This window comes from Neltuma alba, unplaced genomic scaffold (genome assembly GCF_004799145.2).
Source record: "Neltuma alba isolate B1F8T4 unplaced genomic scaffold, ASM479914v2 tig00001410_pilon, whole genome shotgun sequence".
NCBI lineage: Eukaryota > Viridiplantae > Streptophyta > Magnoliopsida > Fabales > Fabaceae > Neltuma > Neltuma alba.
The window spans coordinates 1-25,499 of record NW_021632451.1 but is presented as its reverse complement, the minus strand read 5'-3'; the positions used below and the strand labels follow the sequence as shown (position 1 = coordinate 25,499).

At 35.7% G+C, this 25,499-nt stretch overlaps 4 protein-coding genes and 1 long non-coding RNA gene across 9 annotated transcripts; 3 read left to right on the top strand and 2 right to left on the bottom strand.

The window, feature by feature from the left end:
- Positions 1–3,090: 3,090 nt before the first annotated feature.
- Positions 3,091–5,823, bottom strand: LOC114756775 (uncharacterized). Its single transcript, XM_028945715.1, has 4 exons — positions 5,698–5,823; positions 5,434–5,582; positions 4,835–4,928; positions 3,091–3,420 (listed from the first exon to the last, which is right to left on the bottom strand). The coding sequence occupies exons 1-3, from the start codon at positions 5,821–5,823 to the stop codon at positions 4,886–4,888; spliced, it is 318 nt and encodes a 105-aa protein (XP_028801548.1). The 3' UTR covers positions 3,091–3,420; positions 4,835–4,885.
- On the top strand, positions 3,716–4,740 carry LOC114756783 (uncharacterized). The gene is made up of 2 exons (XR_003741504.1): positions 3,716–3,882; positions 4,223–4,740. It is a non-coding gene; the product is annotated as an uncharacterized LOC114756783 (long non-coding RNA).
- Positions 5,747–12,374, top strand: LOC114756737 (uncharacterized). Of its 4 annotated transcripts, none has more exons than XM_028945695.1 (3): positions 5,747–5,751; positions 11,040–11,999; positions 12,113–12,374. In XM_028945695.1, exon 2 carries the CDS (start codon positions 11,077–11,079, stop codon positions 11,956–11,958), a length of 882 nt encoding a protein of 293 aa, XP_028801528.1. In that variant the 5' UTR covers positions 5,747–5,751; positions 11,040–11,076; the 3' UTR covers positions 11,959–11,999; positions 12,113–12,374. The 4 variants fall into 4 exon arrangements, with proteins under 4 accessions (XP_028801528.1, XP_028801506.1, XP_028801520.1 ...); XM_028945673.1 differs by lacking the exon at positions 5,747–5,751 and adding an exon at positions 8,929–9,095 and having other exon boundaries at positions 10,913–11,999; XM_028945687.1 differs by lacking the exon at positions 5,747–5,751 and adding an exon at positions 9,492–9,678 and having other exon boundaries at positions 10,913–11,999.
- Positions 12,375–14,056: 1,682 nt separating this feature from the next.
- Positions 14,057–16,900, top strand: LOC114756765 (deSI-like protein At4g17486). Its single transcript, XM_028945707.1, has 4 exons — positions 14,057–14,398; positions 15,425–15,712; positions 16,265–16,348; positions 16,446–16,900. Exons 1-4 carry the CDS (start codon positions 14,242–14,244, stop codon positions 16,565–16,567), a joined length of 651 nt encoding a protein of 216 aa, XP_028801540.1. The 5' UTR covers positions 14,057–14,241; the 3' UTR covers positions 16,568–16,900.
- A 1,468-nt stretch (positions 16,901–18,368) lies between these two features.
- LOC114756761 (acyl-protein thioesterase 2-like) lies at positions 18,369–23,013 on the bottom strand. 2 transcript variants are annotated; one of them, XM_028945700.1, is made up of 10 exons: positions 22,894–23,013; positions 22,521–22,593; positions 22,229–22,343; positions 21,208–21,244; positions 21,016–21,085; positions 20,642–20,746; positions 19,796–19,946; positions 19,619–19,701; positions 18,929–19,022; positions 18,369–18,816 (listed from the first exon to the last, which is right to left on the bottom strand). In XM_028945700.1, the coding sequence occupies exons 2-10, from the start codon at positions 22,549–22,551 to the stop codon at positions 18,729–18,731; spliced, it is 774 nt and encodes a 257-aa protein (XP_028801533.1). In that variant the 5' UTR covers positions 22,552–22,593; positions 22,894–23,013; the 3' UTR covers positions 18,369–18,728. The 2 variants fall into 2 exon arrangements, with proteins under 2 accessions (XP_028801533.1, XP_028801535.1); XM_028945702.1 differs by having other exon boundaries at positions 22,521–22,576.
- Between the last annotated feature and the right edge of the window lie 2,486 nt (positions 23,014–25,499).

Here is a 25,499-nt window from a genome sequence, read left to right as displayed (position 1 = left end):
AACATGATGTCCTTAAAATATTTCTATAATAATGTATTATATATATCAGTTTATAAGTTAAATTAATTAATTTGAAAAAAAAAATATAAGCAAGACAACTAAATGGCAAAACTCAGTTTGTAAATATGAAATTTTGGGGCCTATCTGTGTTTAATTTTTTTCTTTAGTCGAAGCTATGGATAATTTTCTCTAATTTGTATAGACAAGGGAACGTGCCACATCATAGACCAGCGAAGCAGAGCCATTGGTATTGAGGGAGAGGAATTAAAAAAGAGATTAGAGAATAATTAGGAGAGGATTATGTGGATGGAAGGGAAGAGAGGATAGAAATGAATATATGTATAAGAAATAATAGGGCTGAAGGGAGAACAGAAAGGCATATGAAAACAGGAAGGAATGAATGGGAGTGGTGAAAGAGGGAATAAAGAATTTTAAGGAATTGGGGGGAAGGGAAGGGAAGGGAGTATAATAAATGAGACCACAAAAGTGGTCACAGTCCCACAACAAAGTCACTTTTGCTGGTCTTGTTCTCAAGCATGCTCCCCTTGCTGACGAACCCACTATCCCTTGTTCTCCCATTTTTAATCTAAACAAATCTCCCTAATATCATCCCTGTTTTATATACATCTTTTAATTTTATCATTGCAAGATTCTCTCAATTTGCTCCCAATAAATACACACACATGTACTGATATTGTGCGTTAGAAAAATTTTACTCTTGTATAACATATTAAACTCTAATTAATAAATTAGTAAGCCTGTTTATTGAGCAGTTCAATCACTCGTTCAGAATTGCGATAAGATTTTTGAAAAGAAGTTTTTCAATTATGATTTATAAAATTAGATAAGTATGTGTAGAAAATTTTGTTTCGACTTATGTAAAAATGTTTATAAACATTTATCACAAGTAGGTACAAATGGGTTGACTAATTTTATATTGTAATTGCACAAACAATTGCTGCTACAATTGCAAATTCTTCTAAATGTATTCTTAAACTCCTATATTCGCAAGTATTTTAGATTAATTTTTCAGAGGATCTTCAATTATCATTATCATTATTTTATTTTTCTTACTATTTTGCTCAAGTTTAATTATTATTTTAGTTGGTTATGAACATGGGACTTTTAATGTATTCTTATTTTTATCAAAAGTAAAAATACTACTGTACAATTATACTTTCCGATCCCTAATATAAGACCTATTTAACTAATTTGATTAGATTAAAGAAGTTAGGTAAGTTAATTAATTATACAAAATATGACATATTTTTTCTAAAATACTATAATCATATTTCTTAATATCAATCTCTCTTTTGTTTGATTACAGTTGAAAGAGTATCTATAAGAGTAATACAGGAAAAATTAATAAATATGAAAAAAGTCTTATATTTAAGATCAAAATTAACTTAAAAATTAGGTTTTATATTAAGTACCGGAAGAATATTTGTGTGTAAGAATCCGTGTGTGTTCACGATAGCAATTGGTTGATGAAAAAGGGCATCACACGTTAATTAAACCAAACTATTGTGGTCTGAATCACATGGGCATCATTCTCTCCACACAAACATTTTTTTCCCAATTTATGCGACAATAACGCCAAATTTATATTCGGAAAAATTGATTAAAATTATATGTTTGAAAATCTTATTAGTCAGAAAAACCTAAAACTTGGCATATGGAACTCATTTCCAGCTCATATAACTCTTCGCCTGCATGCAGTATGTCTTCAAATATATGACTTTTGTTTTGAACACTTCTAAACATAGTTAAAAATAAGTTGCACATCGTTAAAAAAGAGCGCTGCACCCTTCGAAGACGAGACACACCAGACCCCATGGCTAAATATTCTTTCGGTTCTAAACGTAAGACATTTTATACATACTAATATAAGAGTTTTATATTTAGGATCAGAGGAGTAAATTTTTTTAAACCGATACTTGTAACCAAATTTTGTTTTATATTTTGTGATCTTGATATAAATAATAGGAAGGAAATTTGAAAACTTGTAGATGGCTAGGTGTGGTCAATTTTGAAGAACAGGGAGTTAATAATTTGAGGAAAAAAAGGTGTGGAATCACGAACAACCCGTGGACTACTTTAATTTCAGCACCTCACAATCGAAATCCAGCCTTTTTGTTGGAGGCTCTGTGTCTCTCATAATGAGAAATCCAGTGGCAGCGGAGTCTTATTTATGATTTTCTCGTTATGCATGTGAACCCAACCCCACTGGGCCGGGTCCGTGGATTGGGCCCATGCTTCCCCCCACCTCTTTCCCGCCTTACGCTTTTTTCTGGAGTAATTTATGCCTTTTTTTTTTTGGCCAACGGAGTAATTTACGCCTTACACAATTACATCCTCACCCCTTCCAATGATTTATCATTTCATTCTAGTTTTTTTTTTTATCAGGAATCTTTTCATTCTAGTTAGAGAGAGAGGTATTATAGGAGACATAGTTTTTATTTTAAATTATGTAATTATATGCAATTAAAATTGTTGTAATAAAAATTTTGTAGCCTTGACTTTATTACAGCTTAAAAGTGGGGCCTATTTAGGGAGTGTGTTTTGATTTTAAGTGTAAGATTTTAATCTATTTTATCTCTTATATTTATGTTTTTTAAAACTAATTTATCCAATTTAAAAATTAATATATAATCTAAAATTACATAGAATTATTTGGAGGAGATTAGGTCTTTTTCTTACTGCCAACGGAAGGAGATAAGATTATTTGGTAGCAAAGGCGAAAACTTTTGCACTCCAAGAAAAGGAAAAATTCTTGATCAGATAAAAAAAAAAATCACTCTTTTACACTAAGGATTAAGGATTGGATGAGTAATTTCCAGTTCAGACTTGAAAATATTATTGAATCAGATCTTGTTTCCCATCAACTGAAGTCCAATCACTCACAGATGAATTAAAATGCATTTCTTATAGATTCGAATTTCTCGGCACCGATAAGCCATCAATTATCAACCAACACTGGCGATGTTCTTGTAATTTGATAGAAAAAGAACCACGTTTTATTGACTGATCTGGGGCTGAAAACAGAAAAGAAAGAACACCGCAAAGACTTCAAAGAAGAAAACTCAAGAATTATACCAGAAGGCTCATAAATCACCATTCACGTGTAAGGTTTAAAATACGCACAGAATCTCCTCTTTATTTTTAGAGACATACAAAAAACACATTGGAGACAGCCACAATCACTGGCATCTCAGTTTTGAAGTTGTACTACCAAGCGGTCCATACCCCATACAAATCTTTAGCTCCTACAGCAATATTAATAATGAATTTGCAGGAGGTGGATGAAATGAGAAGAGCAGATCGAGAGGGCCAAACAAATTCAACATATCGCAGCAGAAATTCCACTGCATCAATAATGTGCAGTGTCGACAGAACAAAACATGGCCAATCTGACAAACCCTGCAGGACAACGTATCAAACAACAAAGGGAACAAAAGTTAAACTGAACAAATTTGTGGAGCTTATATCAAATGAAAAGTTCACTTTATATAAAACTGGGAAGCATAAAATTCAGGGAAAATTGGACAAGTGCAGGAGAGCGGATCATCACGAGCGGCCCCTGTCTACTGGGTCCGAAGACACCTTTTTTGTTTCCATATTCCATATGTTCATGTTGTATGCTGGTTTCCATCACATCAATATCAAAAGAGACGTCACTTGGTAATTTTAGTCCACAGACAATCCAAATTAAAATTCAGGATAGGCTCGAGATCGAGAAGTTGTGTTTTGTAAGCATATGCTCCATTGCTTCAGTCATTCATATTTATATGTATATAAGACCAAAACGAACTGACCTTAAATTTGCAAGACAACATCCACTTAACGTTTGAAAACAATAATTTAGAAAATCATGTGAGGATTGTCAAAAATTAGTGCAAACTTCTACTGCACGTGACTTTCATGCTTGGGGTTCCTTATTTATTTATTTATCTCATTTGTTTATTTAAGTTTTACTGAGTAAAAAAAAAAACGTGAGGCTTGTTCACGTAAGTTTCTTATTTTCTAGCTTTATTAGTTTCTTTTTATTTAGCTATATTTTGAATAATGGGGATACTAGATATCTGGTAGTTAGAGAATTATGTGGGAGTGGGCTTGTTATTCATATTATAAAGATCTTGATGTAATCTTTGAAAAAGCAGAAAGTATTCTCCAAGATAATATCCAGTTTTATTATTTTATTTCCTCCTTCGTTTGTTTTAAGGATTTATTTAGTAGCATCCCAAGGAATTTTCTTTGCAGTTTGCAGACCAATTATGATTATAGATAGTTCCGCCTTAGAAAGTCAGAAAGCCTCCAGAGCAGCGAGTCAATGAGCCAAACCAGTCCTTAAAAGGGATTATCAGTATTCCCTTCGATCAAACTTAAATGGATTACATCGAGGAGGCATACTCAGATTCAACATGTCATTAATATGACAGGGTATCTTAACCTTTAGGGAGGCAGAGAACAACAGATTTAAGAAAAAAAACTCAACAAGCACTGCATTGACCATGTTCAATTAAAGTCGGAGAGAAAGAGATTGGGATAGTGCTTATGAGCCATAATTCGAGGAAATTAATTACATCAATCCTAAACAGAAATACGTTCATTCATGACAGTAAAATAATACTACAGACAATAGTGTGGACATCTTCCTCCTTGAATTTATCTAACGTAAAGTACTTGGTGCATAATAAAGGTTGGGGCTTGGTGCTTCCTTAATCCTCAAACAGAAACAGCGAAATACCAAACCAAAGACTTCCTTGCGTAGGAATGACAGGCAAACAAGCAACTGAGTAGGGATAAACTTGGAAGTTAAAGGCAAGTCACTCACTTAGATAATCATAGTCCACTGGAACATAAAAAATGCATATGCCTCCACAGATCAATCATAGCCCTTTCCCAGACAGTTTAGACAGCGTTGCACCCTGCAACACCATGTGTAAACATTGGAAAACAAAAGATGGGGGTGAATACATTAAACTTACTCTCAAATTCATCGACAGAAAGGACAGAAAGCATAGCTTTCAAGTTAACTCTGAGGAAACCCGAAGCATTTTCAGTTTATATCCACAAATCAGTTATTAGAGAAAATGAGTCAAAGTCATGTCCTAAAGGAGTTAGCTAGCCATGAGGTCACTGATAATATTTAGATAAATTTTTATAACTCAGCATCCCACCTTTAAAACTTCCACAAGAAGAGGAAGAAAATTATATCACTCTCTATTGTTCTGATGAATTTGACACCAAATAACTGGATTGCGGAAAGTATTTTCGGTAATGAAATGATCTGTTACTTACCTTAAAGAACTCAGCAAGTATAGTGGGACAAGGACGTAATTCTTTCCCCAGTATTCAAACATAGGAATAAGAAAATTTGCATATGATGGAGAAGAGCAAAAGAAAAGAGAATCAGGAAAGTAAAGAGCTAACCTATTTCCCTCGCAAGTAGGACAAAGGCAGGGATTAATGGCAATAGGATCATATAAAGGTGACCATTCTATGGTGGAATTTCCTTTGCACAACTTGCATATATAAAACCCCTTCCCTCTACAAGCCATGCATGGCAACGCAACCTTTTTCTGCACAAAACCCACGTTAAAGTCTCATTTGTGAGAGAACCGGAAAAAAAAAATCAAAATTCAAGGGGGAAAAAAGAAAATCTCCGGAAAGACGAGAATTTTAACTAGTTCTTACCCGCTTTCTCTCAGATACAAGATAGAGGGTCTTGAGAGTAACAGTAGAAGCCAGGTTGAGAGTGAAAATCCCACCCAAGATGACTCCAGTTCCCATAGCCAACGTTCGCAATGACCTCGGATTCATATCGTGCAATATGTGTGCCTTCCAAATTCTTGCGTTCGGGAGCAGTAGGGATTGACTTAACTCTCTTCTGGTGGGCTAAATTTCAGGTGCTAGCTTAAAAGAAAACATAACTAAATCTAATTCAGCTCAATTTCTATCCTTTGCCACGCTTGTGTCTGGTTTTGTTGCTCTGCCCAGTCTCTCTTGCCCTCTCTCTCTCGTCCTTCTCTTCGTCTCTGTCTTGGCCACTCTCGTGCACGCCTTCACTCTCTCTCCGCCGCAGTTTTGGTCCTGCGCCTCCACTGAGCACAAACGGGTCGTCACATTCAAGCTAAGTGGCTCCTTCTTTTCCCCCTCTTCCGCCTTCCATGTAAAAAGCACAGCAGCTCAGATTCGTGAATTCATCCAAGACCTGCAATTCTGCACAACAGCTCCCTTTCTCGTACCTCATCCGCCATCATCATCCACAACGAACAAAACCACGAGAAAATTTTTTTCCCACTATTAAATTGAAATAATTAAATACAATCCAATCCATCCAAAATGCATCAATTTTTTTCATTCATCGGTGAAAAGAAGTACAAGCAAAAAAATTGTCATTCCTTTTCTTGGGTTGTTACCCAGTGGATTCAATTGGGCTCAGGATCTGGATTTCTCTTGTATTGGATCGGACATTTCTCCCTTGAGAAACTAAAACAACAAAGTGTTTTCGGGTCCAATAAATGTTCACAAGATAGGTGTAACGACAACAGGGGCAATGGGTTGTTGGGCCTAAACTTAAGAGATATATTGTAGTCATGCAAGGTGGTCGGATTATATTTGAAATAGAAGCCATGTCCCCAATGTATTGAGTTTCACGGCATTCGGCAACTCTTCGTCGTATTCAGTTGGTTTCATGTTCTGAGTAACACTTCACGGACTTGAAAATAATATCATGACAGTACTGTAAAGTCAAATGTGGCTTGCAACGAAACAAAATCCTAGCTAAAGGTCGACTTGGTTGGTTGTTGTTTTTGTTCTGGAAGCCAAGAAAACAAAAAACGCAAAGAAGATGTTCTCTACTTCACAAAAAACGAATGCTGCTGCTTCCAGTGCCTCAAGTTGATTAAGGTATCATTGTAAATAATCCCACTGGCTTGAAGAATATGTACGATATTCAGAAGCCCTCAGGCTTTTCAAGTTTCAGTACTGGACTAATTCCTTCCTGTACCATCCTATTTTTTATTCATATATATTAGGACTCGGAGTGATAGATATATACAGTCCTGACGTGAATTAGGGATTATGATTAAGTCTAATTGTAACAAAATTAGGATAAAACTATAGTAAGATTTTCATCAGGACTGGATTATACGTCAGGCCGGATATACTCGTACAGGAATAGACATAGGACGCCATGGCCAAATGATATAGCACGCGAAGAATTGGGTTCAGGGGTTTTTGGCACCAAATATGCCAACCATGAAGCAACATTGGATATAGTGTTTTAAGTGGGTTTTGGCTCGTGAAAATGATAGACAGAAAGCACGAGAGAAAGAAAGGAAAATGGGAAGAATATGAATAAGCCATGACTAATGATGATTCTCCAACGTCGTCAATATGCATGGGTTACGATCACTGTCATTCTGAATCCTCGAGGGTACCCACCCCGAGAGGAAGAATCTTCTTTGGCTGTCCACTATATATACATATATTAAGCCACAATTCCTTGAACGATTATTTCTGGCAAAGCTTAACGGGAGTAACGAATAACCAGATGAAGGCACTGGAACCCAAAGAGGAAGACTGGATAACGGTGGTCGTTGATGGAAAGACCAACAGACCATCTGAACCAGGTTACGTTGTTGAAGCATTTATGCTTCCACTTACCTTGAAGCTGAATTATAGGCATGCCTCCAACGTGCTTGGGGCACTGGTGCTAGTAAATTAAAGTCATATATGCTTCTTAATCAGCCACTCCATGCAAGCTTCCAACCTTATCTCTGTGGATGTTTCGGAAATATGCAGTCCTACACTACAGGCTAGTCTCTTGTCACTGTAATCTTTTTGGCGATTACATGTTCACTCTTTACGATAAGCAAGTAATTAAAAGGAGTTTTTACAAGGAAAGCAGAGGTGCCCAGAGATCGTCGGGCGAGGCTCCAGCCTCGCGCTCCTACCCATCAACGGCGTACTTTTTGGGACCAATGTGTCCGAATTGATAGTATTTTGCTTTCATCTCTTATCAGATATATTACCTTTGCCACTAATTATAGAAGCCAGTTGACTAATTTGAAGAGATTAAGAAAGTAAGTTGAGTTAGTTATTTGTCTTAAATAAGTGTTGTCTTTTCTAAAATATCCTTGTTAATCAAATGTATTAATCAGAAATATCATTGTTAGAAGGCTATTTTGAAAAAAAATGTATAAATATGAGAGAAAAAGTGGATTTTGATCTTGTATTTAGGACCAAAATAAAAGTCAAGAGGGTTTATATTAAGAACCGGAGGTAGTATATGATATAAAATCTAATTATCATATTTATTAATTTTTTTATTCTTATTGATACTCTCTCAATTACAATCAAGTAGGAGGGAAAGGTAGGGTATTAAGAAAGATGATTTTAGTATTTTAGAAAAAACATGTCATATTTTTTACAATTAGCTAACTCACCTAACTTTTTAAATATAATTAAATCAGTTAAATAACAATTCTATTAAGGAGTATGTATATACATGGTCTTACACCATATCTAATAACATTTTGAATGTTTTTTTAATAAAAAAATTGAGGGTTACCGCCCGCTGGTGTAAGACGTTCAATATTTTCTAGTTTCTACTAAAAGTAGTTTATGGTGAATAGTTAACATCATTAAAAAAAAAAAATAGTTTCGGTAGACCAAGGCTAGCTGGGGCCCAAACAGGAGTCACGTGCGGAGGGAGGGAGGGTGGGGGTCAAATCATGCCTCAGACATAACAAAATCGGCGCCGACGTAAGATGCGATAATTCAAAATTAAAAACAGTTTAAATTTCGGGAAATTAATGAGGAGATGCTTCGAGCGAACCTCTGTCATCCACGTCAGCACACAGCCCTCGCCCATGATTCCTCTATTTCGGTATTTTCTCCGTTCCATTTCCACAAATTCACTTTCCTCCCACCTCTTCCTTTCTCTCTCTTCCCCGCAGAACTGGCTTCTTCAATCTCTTTCTTCTCTCTTCTCCCAGCTAAACCTATTTCCCTTCAGTCGATTCCTTCGCACCTACCAAGCCTCGTCTTCTAGAACCCCGAAGATTTGACTTTTCAATCGGTGTTCGGTAATTAATCGAATCCCTAATTTTTTTCAATCGCCGATTTTGATCCCCAAGCGCGTTTCTTTTTGGATATTAATCGTTCGTGTTTCTTCTGTGTACGTATCGATCCGGCTTTATTGGGTTTCCGATGCAGTTTAATTCAGGCTCCAAACTCGCTTTCGGGTGAGGAAGTGGGTTCTGAAGATATTTATTTGCATTTTGTGCCGGTCTGAGGGGGCTTGGCGTGTTTGTTCTGCTCGAAATGAATTTGTGAATTTGACGTCGTGGTTGTGATTTTTCATGAGTTCTATTGTGGATATTATACTGGATGGTCGTTGTGGTTGTCGGCGCTCTCTATTTCTTGGACTGTGACAGGAGCCGGGTTGTGGTGGACTCAGCTTGAACTTTTAGTTAGAGCACACAGCGTTCTTGCAATTGGATTTTATTTCAGAGCCATCAATTTAGAATGCTTCTCTGATACAAGCTAATTGCCACGCTTATATATTTAGGTCAATCAGTGATAACTTTGTTGGGGGTTCCCTTCTGTTCGGGGTCTCTCCTTTTTCGGGAGGATGGTGTTGCTCTTAGAGTTTAGAAGTAGTATAAGGTTCGAAAATGTTGCTAGTCTATTATTTGAAACTCTATAATGTATGATTACTCAGCCAAGTAGGTTCATTTGATAAAATTTTGCTATAAATTATAATAGTGAAATTTGTAGTTCTTGTTAATTTTGAATCCTGTTATGTCTGCAATCTTAATCGCTGATAATTGCTGTTTTCACTGTCTTTGTTGGTTCTTAGTATCATTCTGAAAGTACTGAATGTGCCATTCTGTTTGTAGTTGCATGATGTGATTTGATTGTTGTGTTTTCTAAACATGAGGACTTATCTGCAAGGTTCCCCCTGTTTGTCAAGTATGATCGTTTGAGTGGCAGATTGTCCTTATTTCTTACGCCCTCATTCTTCTTCTTGGGGAGTAAGCCGGGGTCCTGCACACGTTTATCATGCTTGCAAACTAACAGAAACACAAGTGGATGAAAGCCTGAAATGAAATTTGCACATTTTCGATGATTTAACATATCTCAAATACAATAATGCAGGATTTAGTGGAGTGCAAATATGAAAAATTGAAAATTGTGGCGCTGATGTATTACAACACCGAATGTAACTTACAATCATGTACGTTGATGATGCATTAATGAGAGCTGTAGGAAGGAGAAGGAAAAATGATATAACGTGTGACTGAGTTTAAGAAATTGTTCAAGCCTTGTAAGAGTTAAGCCTTAGATATCTCCAATTAGAAGAAGACTTTGAATCCCTTCTTGTTATTAGTTTTTCTACATTTAGAAACAATACTTGAAACGATGCGTTAGATATGGAGTCTGATATTTCAGTATGCCTAACTGAGGATGATACTGATAAGCTAAGGACCGTCTCGCAGTTTTGGAACTTTGAATTTTGATCTATTCATGTCATGTGGCCATGCCTTGAGACATGTTCAATGTCTTTAGTTTTTTCCCCCCTTCTTTTTAGCGCTTGGACATCTTAATCACCCATTATTTTGGAACTGAGGATGATACTGATAAGCTAAGGACCGTCTCGCAGTTTTGGAACTTTGAATTTTGATCTATTCATGTCATGTGGCCATGCCTTGAGACATGTTCAATGTCTTTAGTTTTTTCCCCCCTTCTTTTTAGCGCTTGGACATCTTAATCACCCATTATTTTGATCTAAACAATTCTAGAAATATGTGCCATGTGCTTTACTTCAGTTTTACCCAATTTTTCATGGATTGAATACTACTTTTGCTCAATTTCTCATATTGGTGCTATCTGTATGTAGTTTCAAAATCATTCTTAGTGGAGACCTTGGTGTGTTTATTAAAACACTGAATATCCAGTATGGCAAAGGAGAGAAGAGATAGTTCTTTGGCACATGATAGTGGCAGAACATCAACTAATCCAAGTAGTTCTAGTCGTGTCAGAAGATCTACACCAAAAAATCCTATGGAATCTGAAGAAAATGCCAAAGAATGGGAAGAAGCTAGGTGTCCTGTCTGCATGGATCATCCTCACAATGCAATTCTCCTCATTTGCTCATCCCATGAGAAGGGATGCCGCCCTTACATGTGCAACACTAGCTATCGCCATTCAAATTGTCTCGATCAGTTCTGCAAGTCATTTGAAGAAACTTTACCAACAACTCCCCAGGTAGAGGTTCAGATCTCAAACCCTGAGGTGACTCGGACCACTGAAGCAAATCCTGTTGATATACAAGATGAAGGAAGTGAGGGATCTGTTACAATTCACTCTTTATCATGCGAAGATCATTCAAAAGCAAAGTTGGTATGTCCTCTTTGTCGGGGGCAAATAAAAGAAATGAAAGTTGTAGAGGCTGCTCGCCGTTTCATGAATGAAAAATCAAGAAGCTGTTCCTGTGAGACATGCAATTTTAGTGGCACATATGCAGACCTCAGGAAGCATGCAAGGCTTGAACATCCTCTCGTGCGGCCATCAGAGGTAGATCCAGAACGGCAGCGCAACTGGAGGCGGTTAGAGAGGCAGAGGGATCTTGGGGATCTACTTAGCACACTGCAATCTTCCTTTGGGGAAAATAACAGGGCTGACGATGGTCTCCTACCAATAGATGATGGTGGCTTGCTAGCTGTATTTTTTCTCATTCTTCAACCTTCATCTGTGAGGGGTTCCTCAGGAACCAGACTGCAAATGCGCATAAGAAGGAGATCTACTAGGCATTGGGGAGAAACCTATGATGAGGGGCAATCTGGATCCTCCTCTAGAGATGATGAAAACGAATCTTCAGATGGTGGGTCTGGTACTTGGAGGCGCCGAGTTCGGAGACGGATAACACCTGAGAATGAGCCATGAATTTCCAAATGCATCTAGTTGTTTACCTCGAATGTTCCCAAGTGGGCCTTTTTTTTTCCTTCCCTTTTTTTTTTCCTGCCTTTGGATAACCTTGTGATTTTTCAAGTGGTGATGAATCAGTAGTGGCTCTCTAAGTTGATTCTGTTTGTTACAGGTGGAACACAAGGAATGAAAGGGGAATTTTCGGATTATATCCTCCATTCTGCTCCATTTCCCGTGGGACAGTTTTTGGAGGTTCTTGTTGTTAAAAGAAATGGGAGAAAGTGTTATTCAACGAGGATTCCTCATACTGTATATTTAATTTAATATTTTTATTCCTCCACAATCAGTGCTGCGATTTCTCGGAGATTTAGAACAATGGATGTTGCAAAACTTGCAATAAAATCTACGCGCTTTATCTCGTTGCATTGGCAGAATTTGATCTGACGATTGAGTTCATTCCTCACGGTTTGCCGGCGGAGGATTACTTAAAGCAAATGACTAGAATAAGAAGTAATGAGAGCGTAATTAGTAGTTGCAGGTTTATAATTTGGTATATAATGCATTGATTGAACTTGACTCACTCGGGGGGACGGAACAAACGGATTTCTCCCCCCTCGGGGGGTTGGGGATGCGAATTTCGCTCGTACTCCCAAATGTGTCGCGTGAGCTGTCAACTTGTGAACCGTCAATTTTTTAGCTCTTCCAATTTTTAATATAAATTTAATATGTTGATCTAAATTTTAATTGTAAGACATTTATTATATTATCAAATTTTTTCTAATCATCGCATGTTTTTAAAAAAATCATGATGATTAGCGTGTTTTTTATAAAAAAAAAAACATGTTATATTTGTTATAATTAGTCAGCTGATTTAATTTTTTTAATTTAATTAAATTAGTAAAATGAATTTTATATTAAGAAGAGTAATTCATAGATAATGATAGAGAAGGCTATGATGCTCTGATGCAGCAGGTCATGTATCAATTATTTGGGGTGGTAGTCTTTCTTCCCCGCTTATTTTTCTTTTCTTTTCTTTTTCGTCTTAAATTATTGTGGGTGGGATAAAGATACTAAATTGACGAGTTCGCCCGTACGTTGACTGTTGGATAGTGAAGCATGGATGTGGTAGAGCCTCTTATTGTTTAATGATGGTTTTAATCCAAGATAGTAAGCCAGATTCTAAGTATAATTTGTTGACAGATGTTGATTTAATTGGTAAAAATTAATTTATAACTCAAAAAATTAAGTTGAAATTTTACTACGATTGTAAATGCTTTTTGAATCTGAAAACATACAAAGGTATGCTTTGGTTTTAGTAAGTTACGAGAACTTAATTCACTTACAAATTTTAATAATTCAATTTATAATCTGAAATATTCTTCTGGCAAAAAAAGGAATAAGATTATAATATTAGTAATACCGATTTAAGAAGTTCTTAAACTAACAATCTAAAGCCAAGGTCGACCGAAATTCTTACAGATGTATCACTTTTTTTTTTTTTTGAGTTAATTACAGATGTATCACTTTCATGGTAAATTATCAACCGAAATTCGTATACTTAAAAGTATTTTGTTTTTAAAAAAATGTCAAGGTCCTTTGGCTCAACTGAATATTTTTAAGTTTTATTTAATTACGAGGATGCGTATTTCCTTCAGGTCGGCAAAAAACAAGTATATTTAAAAAAATGAAAAATTATAAAAGTTCAAAAATGCGTTTTATTTAGTCCCATATTAGATACTACCTCCGGTCCTTAATATAAGACCCTATTTGACTTTTATTTTGGTCCTAAATATAAGACCTCAATCCACTTTGTCTCTCATATTTACTCAATTTTTTCCAAGATAGTCCTTCTAATAATTATAGTTCTAGTTAATACACTTGATTAGCAAGGATATTTTAGGAAAAATAACACCTATTTAGAACAAATAACTAACTCAACTTGCTTCTTTAATCTCTTTAAATTAGTCAACTGACTCTTATAATTAGGACAGGAGGTAGTATTACCCGATAGGCTGATACAGCACAGCTGCAGGGTCATACTCCGTAAACAAGCCTAACGGCAGAACTTCATATAACAAACGGCGATGAAGGAATTCGTTTTGAAACGCTGAGAGTGCTCTGACCTATTTCTTCACCATCATTAAACAGTACAAAGCTCTCCTTGCCATTTGTTTACTTGCTGGCTGGGGGAGGGGATGGATCCCTGAGACTCAGACTCATTCATTCTGTCTTTTTCGTGGATGGAGTGTGTCGGAAAAGGATCAGTGTTTTGATTTGGAAGGTTGTTCTGGAATTCTTTGAATGTCTGTTGAAATGGCGACCTCCAAGTCGACATCTGATTGTAATGGGGTAAAAACTAACGACTGGACAACTGTCGTGTTAAACGTCTACGATCTCACTCCTCTTAACAACTACACTCATTGGATTGGATTCGGAATCTTCCACTCCGGAATTGAAGGTAAGAGCCGCCTTTTGCTTTCACCATTGTTACTGTCTATTCTTCGTTTCTTGAACTAGTTCACATCTGCTTGCTTGATCTTGGCAAGAACCATATTAGTAAGATGAATACGCTCATTTTGTGTGGCACAAGACATCGCATTGTGTGTGTGTGTGTGTGTGTAGCGTTTGGTTGCACTTCTGGATTACACAAAATTCAACTGTTGCTTGGGAAAATTCTTTTATTCCCTTTTTTCTCGTGGGCAAACTTCATAAATCTTATTACTTCACTGAATGTGTATGTAATTTTAGCTCGGTCCGTCTGTTACTTCGACTCAGGAATATGTTAGTGTTTTGATTAACCTAAATAGAATGTAATTTGCTCTGGATTCTGGAAGGGTGACAGTGAATGACTATCCACTTGCTGTGGAAGCACAGTGAATGATTAGTGTTATGTCGCGGCAATTAGCAGCACAAGCGTGGTGTGTATGGCTGCAATTAATTCAAGTGCAAAATCGATTGAACCCTGAAGTGATTTTACATATGTTGTCATGTTCTATGTAGCATTGCTATGGATACAAATTACTATGTTGCTGTAACAAGGCTGATAATCTAAAAGTTGACGTACCAGAACCTTTCGCTATATGGGTCAGTAGCAAATATGGCTCTAGGACAAGGAATACTTAGATCCAGACACGCATATGATGTGAAACAACAAAACAAATAATCATCATGTTGGAGTCTGTACGTGTCATGGGAGGAGAGACAGGGCAAGAATTGGTTTATACTTACTACTATCTGTTTAATACCCTACTCATCAAGATTTATCCCTTCTTTTGACTATGCAATACCCTTTGTTCTTGTTTGAAAGGAATGAATAATGTTTTGTCAGAATTATTTTGAAAATGTTGTTCTTCAATTAAAGTTTTTGTGGTTTCTGCTGATGTTTTTGACCTGTTGTTTGAAAATGTTGTCATTCAATTGTTGTATTCTTGTTTGAAAGGAGCTTTAATTTATCATATGTTTTGGGGGTGGGGTATTTAAACAGTATATGGCAGAGAGTTTGGGTTTGGAGCTCATGACTTTCCAACAAGTGGAGTTTTTGAAGTGGAGCCAAGGAAGTGCCCTGGATTTATATATAGACGTTCCATCACTTTGGGCCAAACAAACATGCATCCATCAGAGTTTCAGATATTTATTGAAAATATGGCTTCAGAGTATCATGGGGATACCTATCACCTTATCTCTAAGAATTGCAATCATTTTACAGATGACCTCTCCCGTAGATTGACAGGAAAGCGAATCCCTGGCTGGGTGAATCGTCTTGCCAATCTAGGTAAAACATTTTCAGGAATTTCTTCAAGTATTCATTTACTCAATCTTTAACTCATGTCTACTTATGAAGCCGACAGTAGTTCCTTTCAGCTTCTAGATTTACTTAGCTAAGTCAGAATCACATTACTGGTCGCACATCAATGTTTTGTCTACCTATGTTGTGAATTTTTTGAGGTTCCGCGTCATCAAAGGTCAAAACATTCCTTGAACATTTGCTGAATCTTAATCCCCGTGTGCAATGTAAAAATAAAGTCATTTGTAGTTCATGATGTTTAACTTGAGTTCAAGTCAAATGTCAAAAATAGACTGACAATGATTTCAGGTTTGGGTGAAGGCTTTAGTCCAGTCCATCTTTTATTCAGCAGAGAAAATTCCTTCCTCCAGAGTTATTATCATGTAATTTAAAGGCTAATGAATTTAATAATTTGCATAGTTTTCTCGCTTCTAGTAATGGTCTATAATTTTTAGCTACTTTACCCCCCTTCTGGAGGCATATCTGTCAGAAGATATAGTGAGCTGAATTCTGAGTATGACCTTTTGGTTCTACTTTCAGGTGCTCTGTGTAGCTGCCTGCTCCCCGAAAGCCTTCAAGTATCTAATGTCAAACAACAAATGCCTGAATGCCACCTCCATACGGGTGTGTATATTTTGTTTTTCGTTAATCGTTAATGGTATTAACTTGATATGTATCCTAATGTTAACGTAACGTGTGTAACTTTTCTTGGTGTTGGCAGATGACGACGATCAAGAAACAGATGATGATGAAGAAATAAATGACAATCAAGAAGAGAAGCACCTTTTGCCGTCGCCTGGATCTGAAGATGTTTCTTTTGTTAAAGAGGTCCAAGCAAAATAAAAAAAGCGGTGTGTCTTGGGTGATAAAAAGAACTCCCAGTGAGAAAGAAACGCCCATGATGCAGGCTTTTTTGCGTGAATATCACAGTTTATTGGATTTGCATCGGCTTCTTCCTGAAAATTCTCCCATTCTTTGGCCTGAAGCATTGAAACAAGATCTTGTGCTGTATTGTCTTCCCTGTGACATTTTTTTGGGGACAATTATTTGTTTGTGGACTAGGATTATTTCTTTCTGGGGCTGCTGGCGCCCCCGTAAATGACATTAACACGTGGAAATTGTCTAAATTGTGATTATTTAAGAGCAGCAGAGCCACTTTCTTGGACTTGAGGTGTTTCTCGGGTTTTCATTTGTTGGAAGTTTGTATTATGCCATTTGTTTAGCTCTTCTTTTTTTTTTTTTTAATAAATATTTTGGTTTTATTCTTGCCAATGAGGATTGTGATTTGGGGACTTGTAAATGATTGTGTCAACAAAGTTGTTAAACTTGCGAGTTTAAACAAACTCGTGATAATGATGTAAACTCGGATTGTGAACTCGTAAGAGTTTACTTTTATTAATAAACTGATATTAAAAATATATAATCAAATAATTAATATATAAAAAATGAGAATAATTTTATTTAATTATATTTTAAATTTAAATAATTGAAATTATATCTATTAATATTCATAATTTATCATATTCAACAAAAAAATTTCTATAAAAATCATATATAAAGTCACTAAACATAATTAAATTAAAAAATTTAGCGTGAGTTTAAGAGTAATTTGACACGATTTTGTAAGCTAAAAACGTAAAAACGGTAAACTCGGTAAATGAACTCGTAAGTTTAACTGAGTTTACAGTTATCACGAGTTTATAAATGAGTCGACATGATTTTGTTAGCTGAAAATGTAAAAACGTTAAACTTGAAAAGTCAACTCGTGAGTTTGATAACAGTGTGTGTCAATATGCTATGTGGTGTTTTGTTTTTTCGTTTTTTTTGTTTTTGGATCAGCGGTTTGTGTAGATACTGTTAATGATAATTATCTGTAACTGCTACTGAGTTACCATGATGGGGGGATGAATTTTCAAGGCCAAAAGATTGAATTCATTGAATATTAAGATGTAAGATTGGAGAATCTCAAAACAAAGACCGAAAGTGTTTTGAGCGATTTTATCCAAAAACTGAATTTAATAGGATTTTTTTGAAGTAAAATGACTCATTCCACTTGTAAATTTATGATTATGAGAGTGTAAATTAGGGAATAAAAATATCAAACCGCTAAAAATCATATAATATAGTTAACTAGTTGCTTCCTTTTTTTTTCCCCCAGAAATATATGAATCTCACTTACAAATTACTTCCACAATAATTTATAAATAAGACCAAGGAAAACCTTTTCTTACTATCCTATAAATAGGACTAGAGGAGTAATTGTTATGAAGTTGCATATTAGCATTTAGTAGCATGAGAATCAAACCACTAAATCATAATTCACACTCACTTGCAAATGAGCAGCCAAAGAGTTGCATATCAGGATGTATCAAGTCCTCACAAGTTATCTTTAAAAGGCAACCAATGCAGAAGGATCTCACCAAGTAGGGTATAAAGAGAGATAAATGTACCGTAATCTTGCTCCCACACAAGCAGAGAGGCTGTTTTCAGAATTTAAACTCATAACCTCAAGGTCATATGGCGGCAATCTCATTGTTATTCCAAGGCTGCAGGTCGCTTTAGGTCACATGGCAGTAACTTGGCACCACATTGAGTTGTTAAAATTATTTTCTAGTTTAAAGAATCTGATATTTAACAATTGAAGTAATTTGAAATTTAGATCTTATACTACCGTTCCATAATTTAGACATTAGTTCAAGGAATAAAATCCCCTGTTCGAAAATAACATCAATGAGAAGAATCGAGCCTACAATGGTAGTGACAAACTAACAATGCATAAAAGTCTAGCCTCCTGCAAAAGTACCTCAGCATTCAGCAACATCCCCCCACCATATTTATAAAATTGTTTCAAAAGTACGATTCTGTCAAAGGGGCACATCAAATGTTTACATATACCATTGTTGAATCAACCGAGTAGAAATTCTGAGAATACATAGAGAAATTCTGAGGGGTATCCATTTGACATCTTTGCGCTTTTCCTAGCTGACTTGAAATCAAAAACCATCTATGCAGCTTTTCCCTCCAGACCCAATTTAGAAGTTAGCCAAGCACACACCTCGTCCATCTCTTCAGGAATCGTGTAGTGGCCCAGCCTGTTAGAAATAAACCAGTGAATTATGAGGCCTAGTAAATATAATCAGAATGTGAAATGAGATTCAAAGAACCAGAACAGAGTCTTCTGGAAGGGATTTTTTTTATTAGTACCCATTATAGGATTTAAAAGTTACGTCCTGGAATCCAGCTGAACCTAAAGCCTTTGATGATTTCTCACCAAATTTGTAGGCAACCACATCATCACCTGCAAAATTGAAATATTGTATGTATATGTCAATATTAAGAGTCCATAGTAACAGCTGAAATCACCTACAGGCTACATTTGCGATGCCATAGAAGAAATCAGACTTGTTCTTCAGCATTACATGAGCTCATCCTATCAAGTTGTATAAACGAGGAATATATTCAGTTTGTAATCTTTGTGTGCTAGAGCTTAATAAGAAAATCAAGGAAATACCACTTCCAACAGTTTTCCTAGCAGCCAGGTTCTGAACTCTGGCTTTAGTTTGCATGCTGACAGAAACTAATTTACAATTGAGATGAGAATGATCAAGGACCTGTTTACAATGACTTATAAGTAGCATTTCAATTGTGATTAACAAAATAAAAGGTCGATATGTAAGAGAAGTTTTGTTTCAGCATATGTAAAATGTACTTATAAGTGCTTATACAAGTGATGCTAAACAAGCACCAAGACAGGTCACTTATGTTTTATACAGTTCATCATAAAACTAAATTTAACAGTGATAGGAGAAGATGCTAGCGCAAGTTTCAGCGAGGATTTCATAGGATCAGCTCCAATGGATTCATTTCGTATGAGAGATAAATGTAACTAACTACCTTTCCCGTGACACAGCAGAATAGGCAAGGATTGGGCCCGGTTGTTGGCTTCCACCACTGCTTGCATATTGCTATTCAAAGTCCTAGATAAGAAAAGAATCATCGCCAAATATTATGCAAAGAAATGGCAGGGTGTATCAAACTGAGATGAGGTGGAGCAGCATTAAAAGGCCATACTTTGCACATGGAAGCCAGCCACTTAAACCAACTACCGCACTCAGGTTGGCCGGATATGGTTTGTGATTCCCATATTTTCCAACACTAAAACATGTTCCAGAGTAAAGGGCAGTAGCCGCTCCCATGCTGAACCCTCCAACACCAAGTTTAACTGTCCCATATACAACAAACGTAGAATAATATTAACACATATAATAGCCTTTTTTTGGCTGTCTGTTGACAAAAAAACAAACTACAAAGACAATCATTATTATCTAATATGAAGACACCACTAATAGTGCCACAGCCCTCAATTTGAAGACTTAATTCATCTGCCAAACTTCACAGTACATATAACATTTACTATTGCCAACTTATATGCAATACAAAATCTATGATAGCTAGGTTTCATAAATGACTATCCTTAAATAACACTACTTGTTGTTGACAGTAAAAAGGAAATGTACTTGGTGTTTTTTGGTTATGATCTCTCACTGTTGGAAGAAGAATGAATCTTGTTAGAAGAATTCACTGTTGCTACCCTGAGACCAGAAATCTAGAAAAAGAATTACATGGCTTGTTGCTTGCGCTACTCCTTTCTTTTCCTTGCATTTTTTAGTATTTTATTAGAACCAGACATCAGAACCAAGCCAACCTCCAGTCCAGGATGATTTGACAAAATTTGGAAGGGAAAAAAAAAAGAAAAAAAAAACGAAACATAGTGTAAAAGTTGGGCTTAAGCATGACAACCTGTTAATAGGACATTCATTTTGTCGCAAAGTTCAGCTAATCTAACTAGTTACAGAAAAACTTCAGAATTAAAAAAAAAAAAGGTGTAAATTTCATGATGTTGCACGAGAAACCTACTGTCAGGAGGTTCTGTTGACAACAGATTTGCCACATGAGCAGCTGAAGCATCCAAACCTTCTACATCATCAGGAGCATCTTCCGAGAGGTCTCCCACATCAAACCCTGTCAGATATTAGATAAGCAGTTCAAATCATCAAGACCAAATCTTAGGTTACCATCAGTTTTTAATCCTAAAGCTTTGCTTTGACTCCAAGAATGCTTTTTTTTTTTTTAACTTCATTAATTCTAATAAACATGAGAAACATTAAGTAATCATACCAACAAGAAGCCATTATAATGCACTTGCCAAATGGCTGCAAATAAGTCTTTTTATAATACTTGAAAAATAAGGGTGAATAGGTATAATTGTATTGTAGCAAGCTCAAACTTACAAGCAGTAGAAGGAAAGCCACCAAATACACGTATTGGTTGAGTCGGAGCTGTTGGACAGATCCATTTAATCTGTAGCATATAAATTAACAACATGAAATCATTCAAGAGTACGGAGATTATCCCACAATTTCACATGATAAGGAACTATGCGGCCATCTCAGTCCTCTTCTTAACAATTCCATAATCCTTACATTTGGAAGTGGGAGAGTCTCTAATAGCTGGGACCAACTGTCAAAAGCAAAGCAGAAAACAATGATTTCAGTCATAATTGCATGAATATAAATTGGATAGAATTAAAGGCATCTTATCTCTAACTATTCTGCCTGCTCCCCCCCCCCCCCAAAAAAAAAAATGATGACTTAAAAGAGGGATGCAATGGGTGCCAAGAAAATTCAAATGCTGCTGCTATGGCTGCATATACTTGACTATACAACGAATTTACAAGCAATGCTAGATGCCGAGACATGTTTAATTAGGAAGAAGGAAGTGTACTAAGAAGAAGAAGGTAAAGGTTGCCACATAGAGAGACAGACGCTGTCAAGGGTGCAATGATTTTTTTCTTCCAAAAAGGAAATCCATACTTGTATACCTGACAGGGATACAAAAGGACATATCAAAGAGATATTTGAGCCTTGCTGTTCTCTACACTGAAGTTTACAGTTCCATAGAAGATAGAAGGAAAAAGAAGGGAAAATGAATTGAAATGTGGGGAGAAAGGATTAATAATAAATATGATCAATTTTAAAAAAATCAAAAGGAAAGAGAAATAAACAGAAAGAAGAAAGGAAAAAAAAAATTGTGATTACTAGTTGAAGGGAACCTGAATGGCGTTAAAAAAGACATATCATACAGATATTCGAGTCCCCCGTTGCTCTCAGTGCTGAACTTCACTGACCCGTTTGTTGATTAGAAGAGAAAGAAGTAAAAATACATTGGGAGAAAATATGAAAGATCAATAATAAGCAAGATCCGGTTTAAAAGTACCAAAATCTTACTTTAGCCTTTTATAGTGATATGAGAGAAAATAAAACTGCTTAAAGGGCCCATCCCATGGGAACTGCTTTAGAAAAGTTGCCAGAATACATACAAAAAAATTCACAGCCTATTGTCACCAAAACAAAAGAGAACTTAAGAACATACTTTCCATTCATATTTTCATGAACTTAGAGTGGCATTAGTTAGGGGAAAAAGCAAGAGGAAATGCCACATCACCTGGAGCCATTATCACCGAGGCCATGTAGCCAAACTATAGTGGCTTGGTGTTTACCTTTAGGCCTGACCACATGCGTTTTACCAAACTCAAAGACTCTGCCAAGAGATCTTTTACCTGTAACGGAGCATTATGAAAGTCAGAGACAAGCGATTACTCCCCTTCCGTTAACTCTAAAGTGAATAACACAGCCCATTCATGCAAATAAATACCAGATACTGGCAAAAAGATTCCCCAGTTGATAAAAGACATCCTAAAGCATCGAGTATATTACTGTCTCTACAGAGAACATACCAGAACCAAGTGATGATCCAGGGAAGCTCATGTTACTTGCAAAAACAAAAGCACCTACTCGGCAATCTTAGTGCTGAAATTAAGAGACATCCACATTTTTCAGTCAACACATAAACCCAGAGAACGAACCCCATAAAGAAGCTGAAAACAAAACTTGACAATAAATCCTAATGCTGGCAGTAACAATAAGAGTCGCGGACAAAAATGACACTCATTTATCCCCAATATGAAAAAACACTAAACCCAAATCTGCTCAGTTGAAAACAAAACTGCGCGAACCTGTTCCCAAAGAAGAAAGAAAGAGCAGCATAAGACTATCAAAGTTCTAATTTTTAATTACAACCAGAAGGGATTCGTAATTTTTTGAACAAACCTTGGTTGCTGCTCGGTGATTCCGAAGATTAAATCGGATCCTTCGAGAGGTCGCGCTTCTTCTACCTTCGCTCAATTTGCTCTTGCTATTCGGACCTCTTCCGGATTATTGATTACCGATTATAGGAACAGTGTACTGGTTGGGGGACACGGAATGCGAATCTTCACCGTTCATCTAGCGCTGAGTTAAATACATGAGCGCCACGTTTCGTTGACCTAAAATTACGACAAAAATTTCAGGAGAAATTCTTACGTCCCAGCTCCCAGGTCTTTTGTCGAAACACCAAACTCAAGGAGTTTTAGTCTCACGTGTCAGCGAATTATTTTCCAATTCATTTCTTGTTTTAAAAAAATTAAAGTGCTTAGGTTCTGTCTTTTTAATAAAAACCATAACAAATTCTTCTTTTTGGATCGAGCAAAAAAAGTACTTGTGTTCTCGGTTTTTAGCTATCAGTGTTGTGTTGACAGACTTAGATGCTATCTCTAATTTTAATTATAAAAACCAATGATTAATTTAAGAGATTAAAGAAAAAAGTTAAATTAGTCATTTGTCATAAATATGTGTTATCTTTTTTAAAATATTCTTGTTAATCAAGTATATTGGCTAGAACCACCATTGTTAGAAGGACTATCTTAAAAAAATGTATAAATATTAGAGATAAAGTGAATTGGAGTCTTATATTTAGGATTAAAATAAAAGTCAAATAAAGTCTTATATTAAGGACATGAGATAGTAGTAACCAAGGGTTGATTTAACTGAAGGATTAGTTTCTTACAGTATGATAAATTAAGAATCAAATTTATATTAAGGGAGATGTTTATATTTAATACTCAATATTGTCTTAAATAAAATTATCCCTGTCTATTATTGTTTCCTATCTTTAATTTACAAGCCCGTCGAAAGTTGGATTATAAGAATTTAATCTATTTTTATTTCTCATCTTTATTATTTTTTTAAAACTAATATCGTCTAATGTTATATCATGTTATATATATATATATTCTTTATTATAGTTAACTCTTTTATTTAATCTTGTTAATCTCTCCAAATTAATTGAAAAACTCATATATTAAGAATAACAAAATTAATTACATTTACATGTGTTAATATAACATAAAAGCAATAAAGGAAAAGAGATTATTCGCTTCAAAAACAAATTGCATATCAGACAGTTTAGATTAGAGCAGAGTACAAAAGAATCATCAGAAAACAAGTAAGACAAGAGAACAAACAGAAGTTATTAAGATTCTAAATCTATTTCTAAAGGAGGCTGCCAGCTTTTGTTTGTCTGAATAATGAGAACTAAGCAACATGAATGATACATAATCCGAAGGAAGCCCCATGAATCATTTCCTTTTGCATTCATATAGCTTTTTTTCTTTTTCAGACTACTTGGATTGAAGCAAATATTAAAAAAAAATACTTAAAATTATTAAAATGGACCATCAATGGATAAGCTGCATTTATGAAAACAACAAAGGGACATTCCTTGAAGATGAAACATATTTTGACTTTAAGAATTTAAAATAAAAATACACTCGATTGTTTGCAAAAAAGAGTACGCATGATTAATATGAAAAAATATAGAATATTTTAAGTTTAAAGTTTTTAGCATAAATAACTTATCCCTATTAATGTTCAATTCAACATTTCAATATAAATTACAAATTACAGAATTAATAAGAAAAAAACTTCTTGTAAGTTTATTTCAAAACATGGACAAATAATATAACAAAAATTAACGGATAATAAAATTAATATTTCCGTCCTTTTTCTTTCCCGATATCACTCACAAAAGGTCGGACCATGACGCCGATATTTAATTATTTATTTATTATGCTGAGAAGGCAGAGAGAGACGACATAAACAAACCGTAGATCACTTGAAGGCTGAAGCCTACCGCCAAACCAAACTGCCCTAAAGAAAATTGAAGGCTCATTCTTTGTTGCGGAGCACTGAGTGAGATGGGCAGCTCAGCCGGCGCCGCCGTTGATGGCCGCACTCATCCGGTGGACAAGGGCGTCGATTATGCTCAGTACTTTTGCACCTATGCCTTTTTATATCACCAGAAGGATATGCTCTCCGATCGGGTTCGCATGGACGCTTACTTCAATGCTATTTTTCAGAACAAGCATCACTTCCGTGGCAAGGTTTGAACGTTATTTTATGTTTAGTTGGTTCGTCTGGATAGAGGACAAGCTGATTGCTCCTCTGCACTCTCATTTATTGGTAGTCGAAGTATGTCAAACCATTGGTCGACTTCTTTTGATGCGGTTATGGAAGAAGTTTTGCTGGTTTGTAGTTTGGAAAATGAACAAGATGAACAACACTTACCTAGCTATATTGTTGCGACACTGCATATTGCAATGTGTTTGGTTTTTGTTTATTTGTCTCCTCTCGTGAGAATGGATTAAGGAATCAAGACTTGCGAGAGTTTCTAAAACAATAGAACAAATAAAATTTTCTTTCCACCTTTAGCATGTAGTAATAATTTACCAAGAGGAACTTTGTTGGGTTGTTTGTTCTGTCTGAAGCAGGCAACATTAATTAAATTGTTATTTATAATTTTATCTGGGACTGATTTGGGCTGACTTAAGTGATTTAAA

Coding starts and splice junctions, on each gene's coding strand:
- LOC114756761 (XM_028945700.1), bottom strand. CDS start 22,551: ATGAGCTTCCCTGGATCATCACTTGGTTCTG. Junction 19,702..19,795: donor GGCTGGCTTCCATGTGCAAA/GTATGGCCTTTT, acceptor TTTCTTATCTAG/GACTTTGAATAGCAATATGC. Junction 19,023..19,618: donor TCTGCTGTGTCACGGGAAAG/GTAGTTAGTTAC, acceptor TCAATTTTGCAG/GTGATGATGTGGTTGCCTAC.
- LOC114756775 (XM_028945715.1), bottom strand. CDS start 5,823: ATGAATCCGAGGTCATTGCGAACGTTGGCTATGGGAACTGGAGTCATC. Junction 5,583..5,697: donor TTGTATCTGAGAGAAAGCGG/GTAAGAACTAGT, acceptor GGTTTTGTGCAG/AAAAAGGTTGCGTTGCCATG. Junction 4,929..5,433: donor CCTACTTGCGAGGGAAATAG/GTTAGCTCTTTA, acceptor ATGGTGTTGCAG/GGTGCAACGCTGTCTAAACT.
- LOC114756737 (XM_028945673.1), top strand. CDS start 10,972: ATGGCAAAGGAGAGAAGAGATAGTTCTTTGGCACATGATAGTGGCAGA.
- LOC114756765 (XM_028945707.1), top strand. CDS start 14,242: ATGTCTGTTGAAATGGCGACCTCCAAGTCGACATCTGATTGTAATGGG. Junction 14,399..15,424: donor CTTCCACTCCGGAATTGAAG/GTAAGAGCCGCC, acceptor GTATTTAAACAG/TATATGGCAGAGAGTTTGGG. Junction 16,349..16,445: donor TGAATGCCACCTCCATACGG/GTGTGTATATTT, acceptor TGGTGTTGGCAG/ATGACGACGATCAAGAAACA.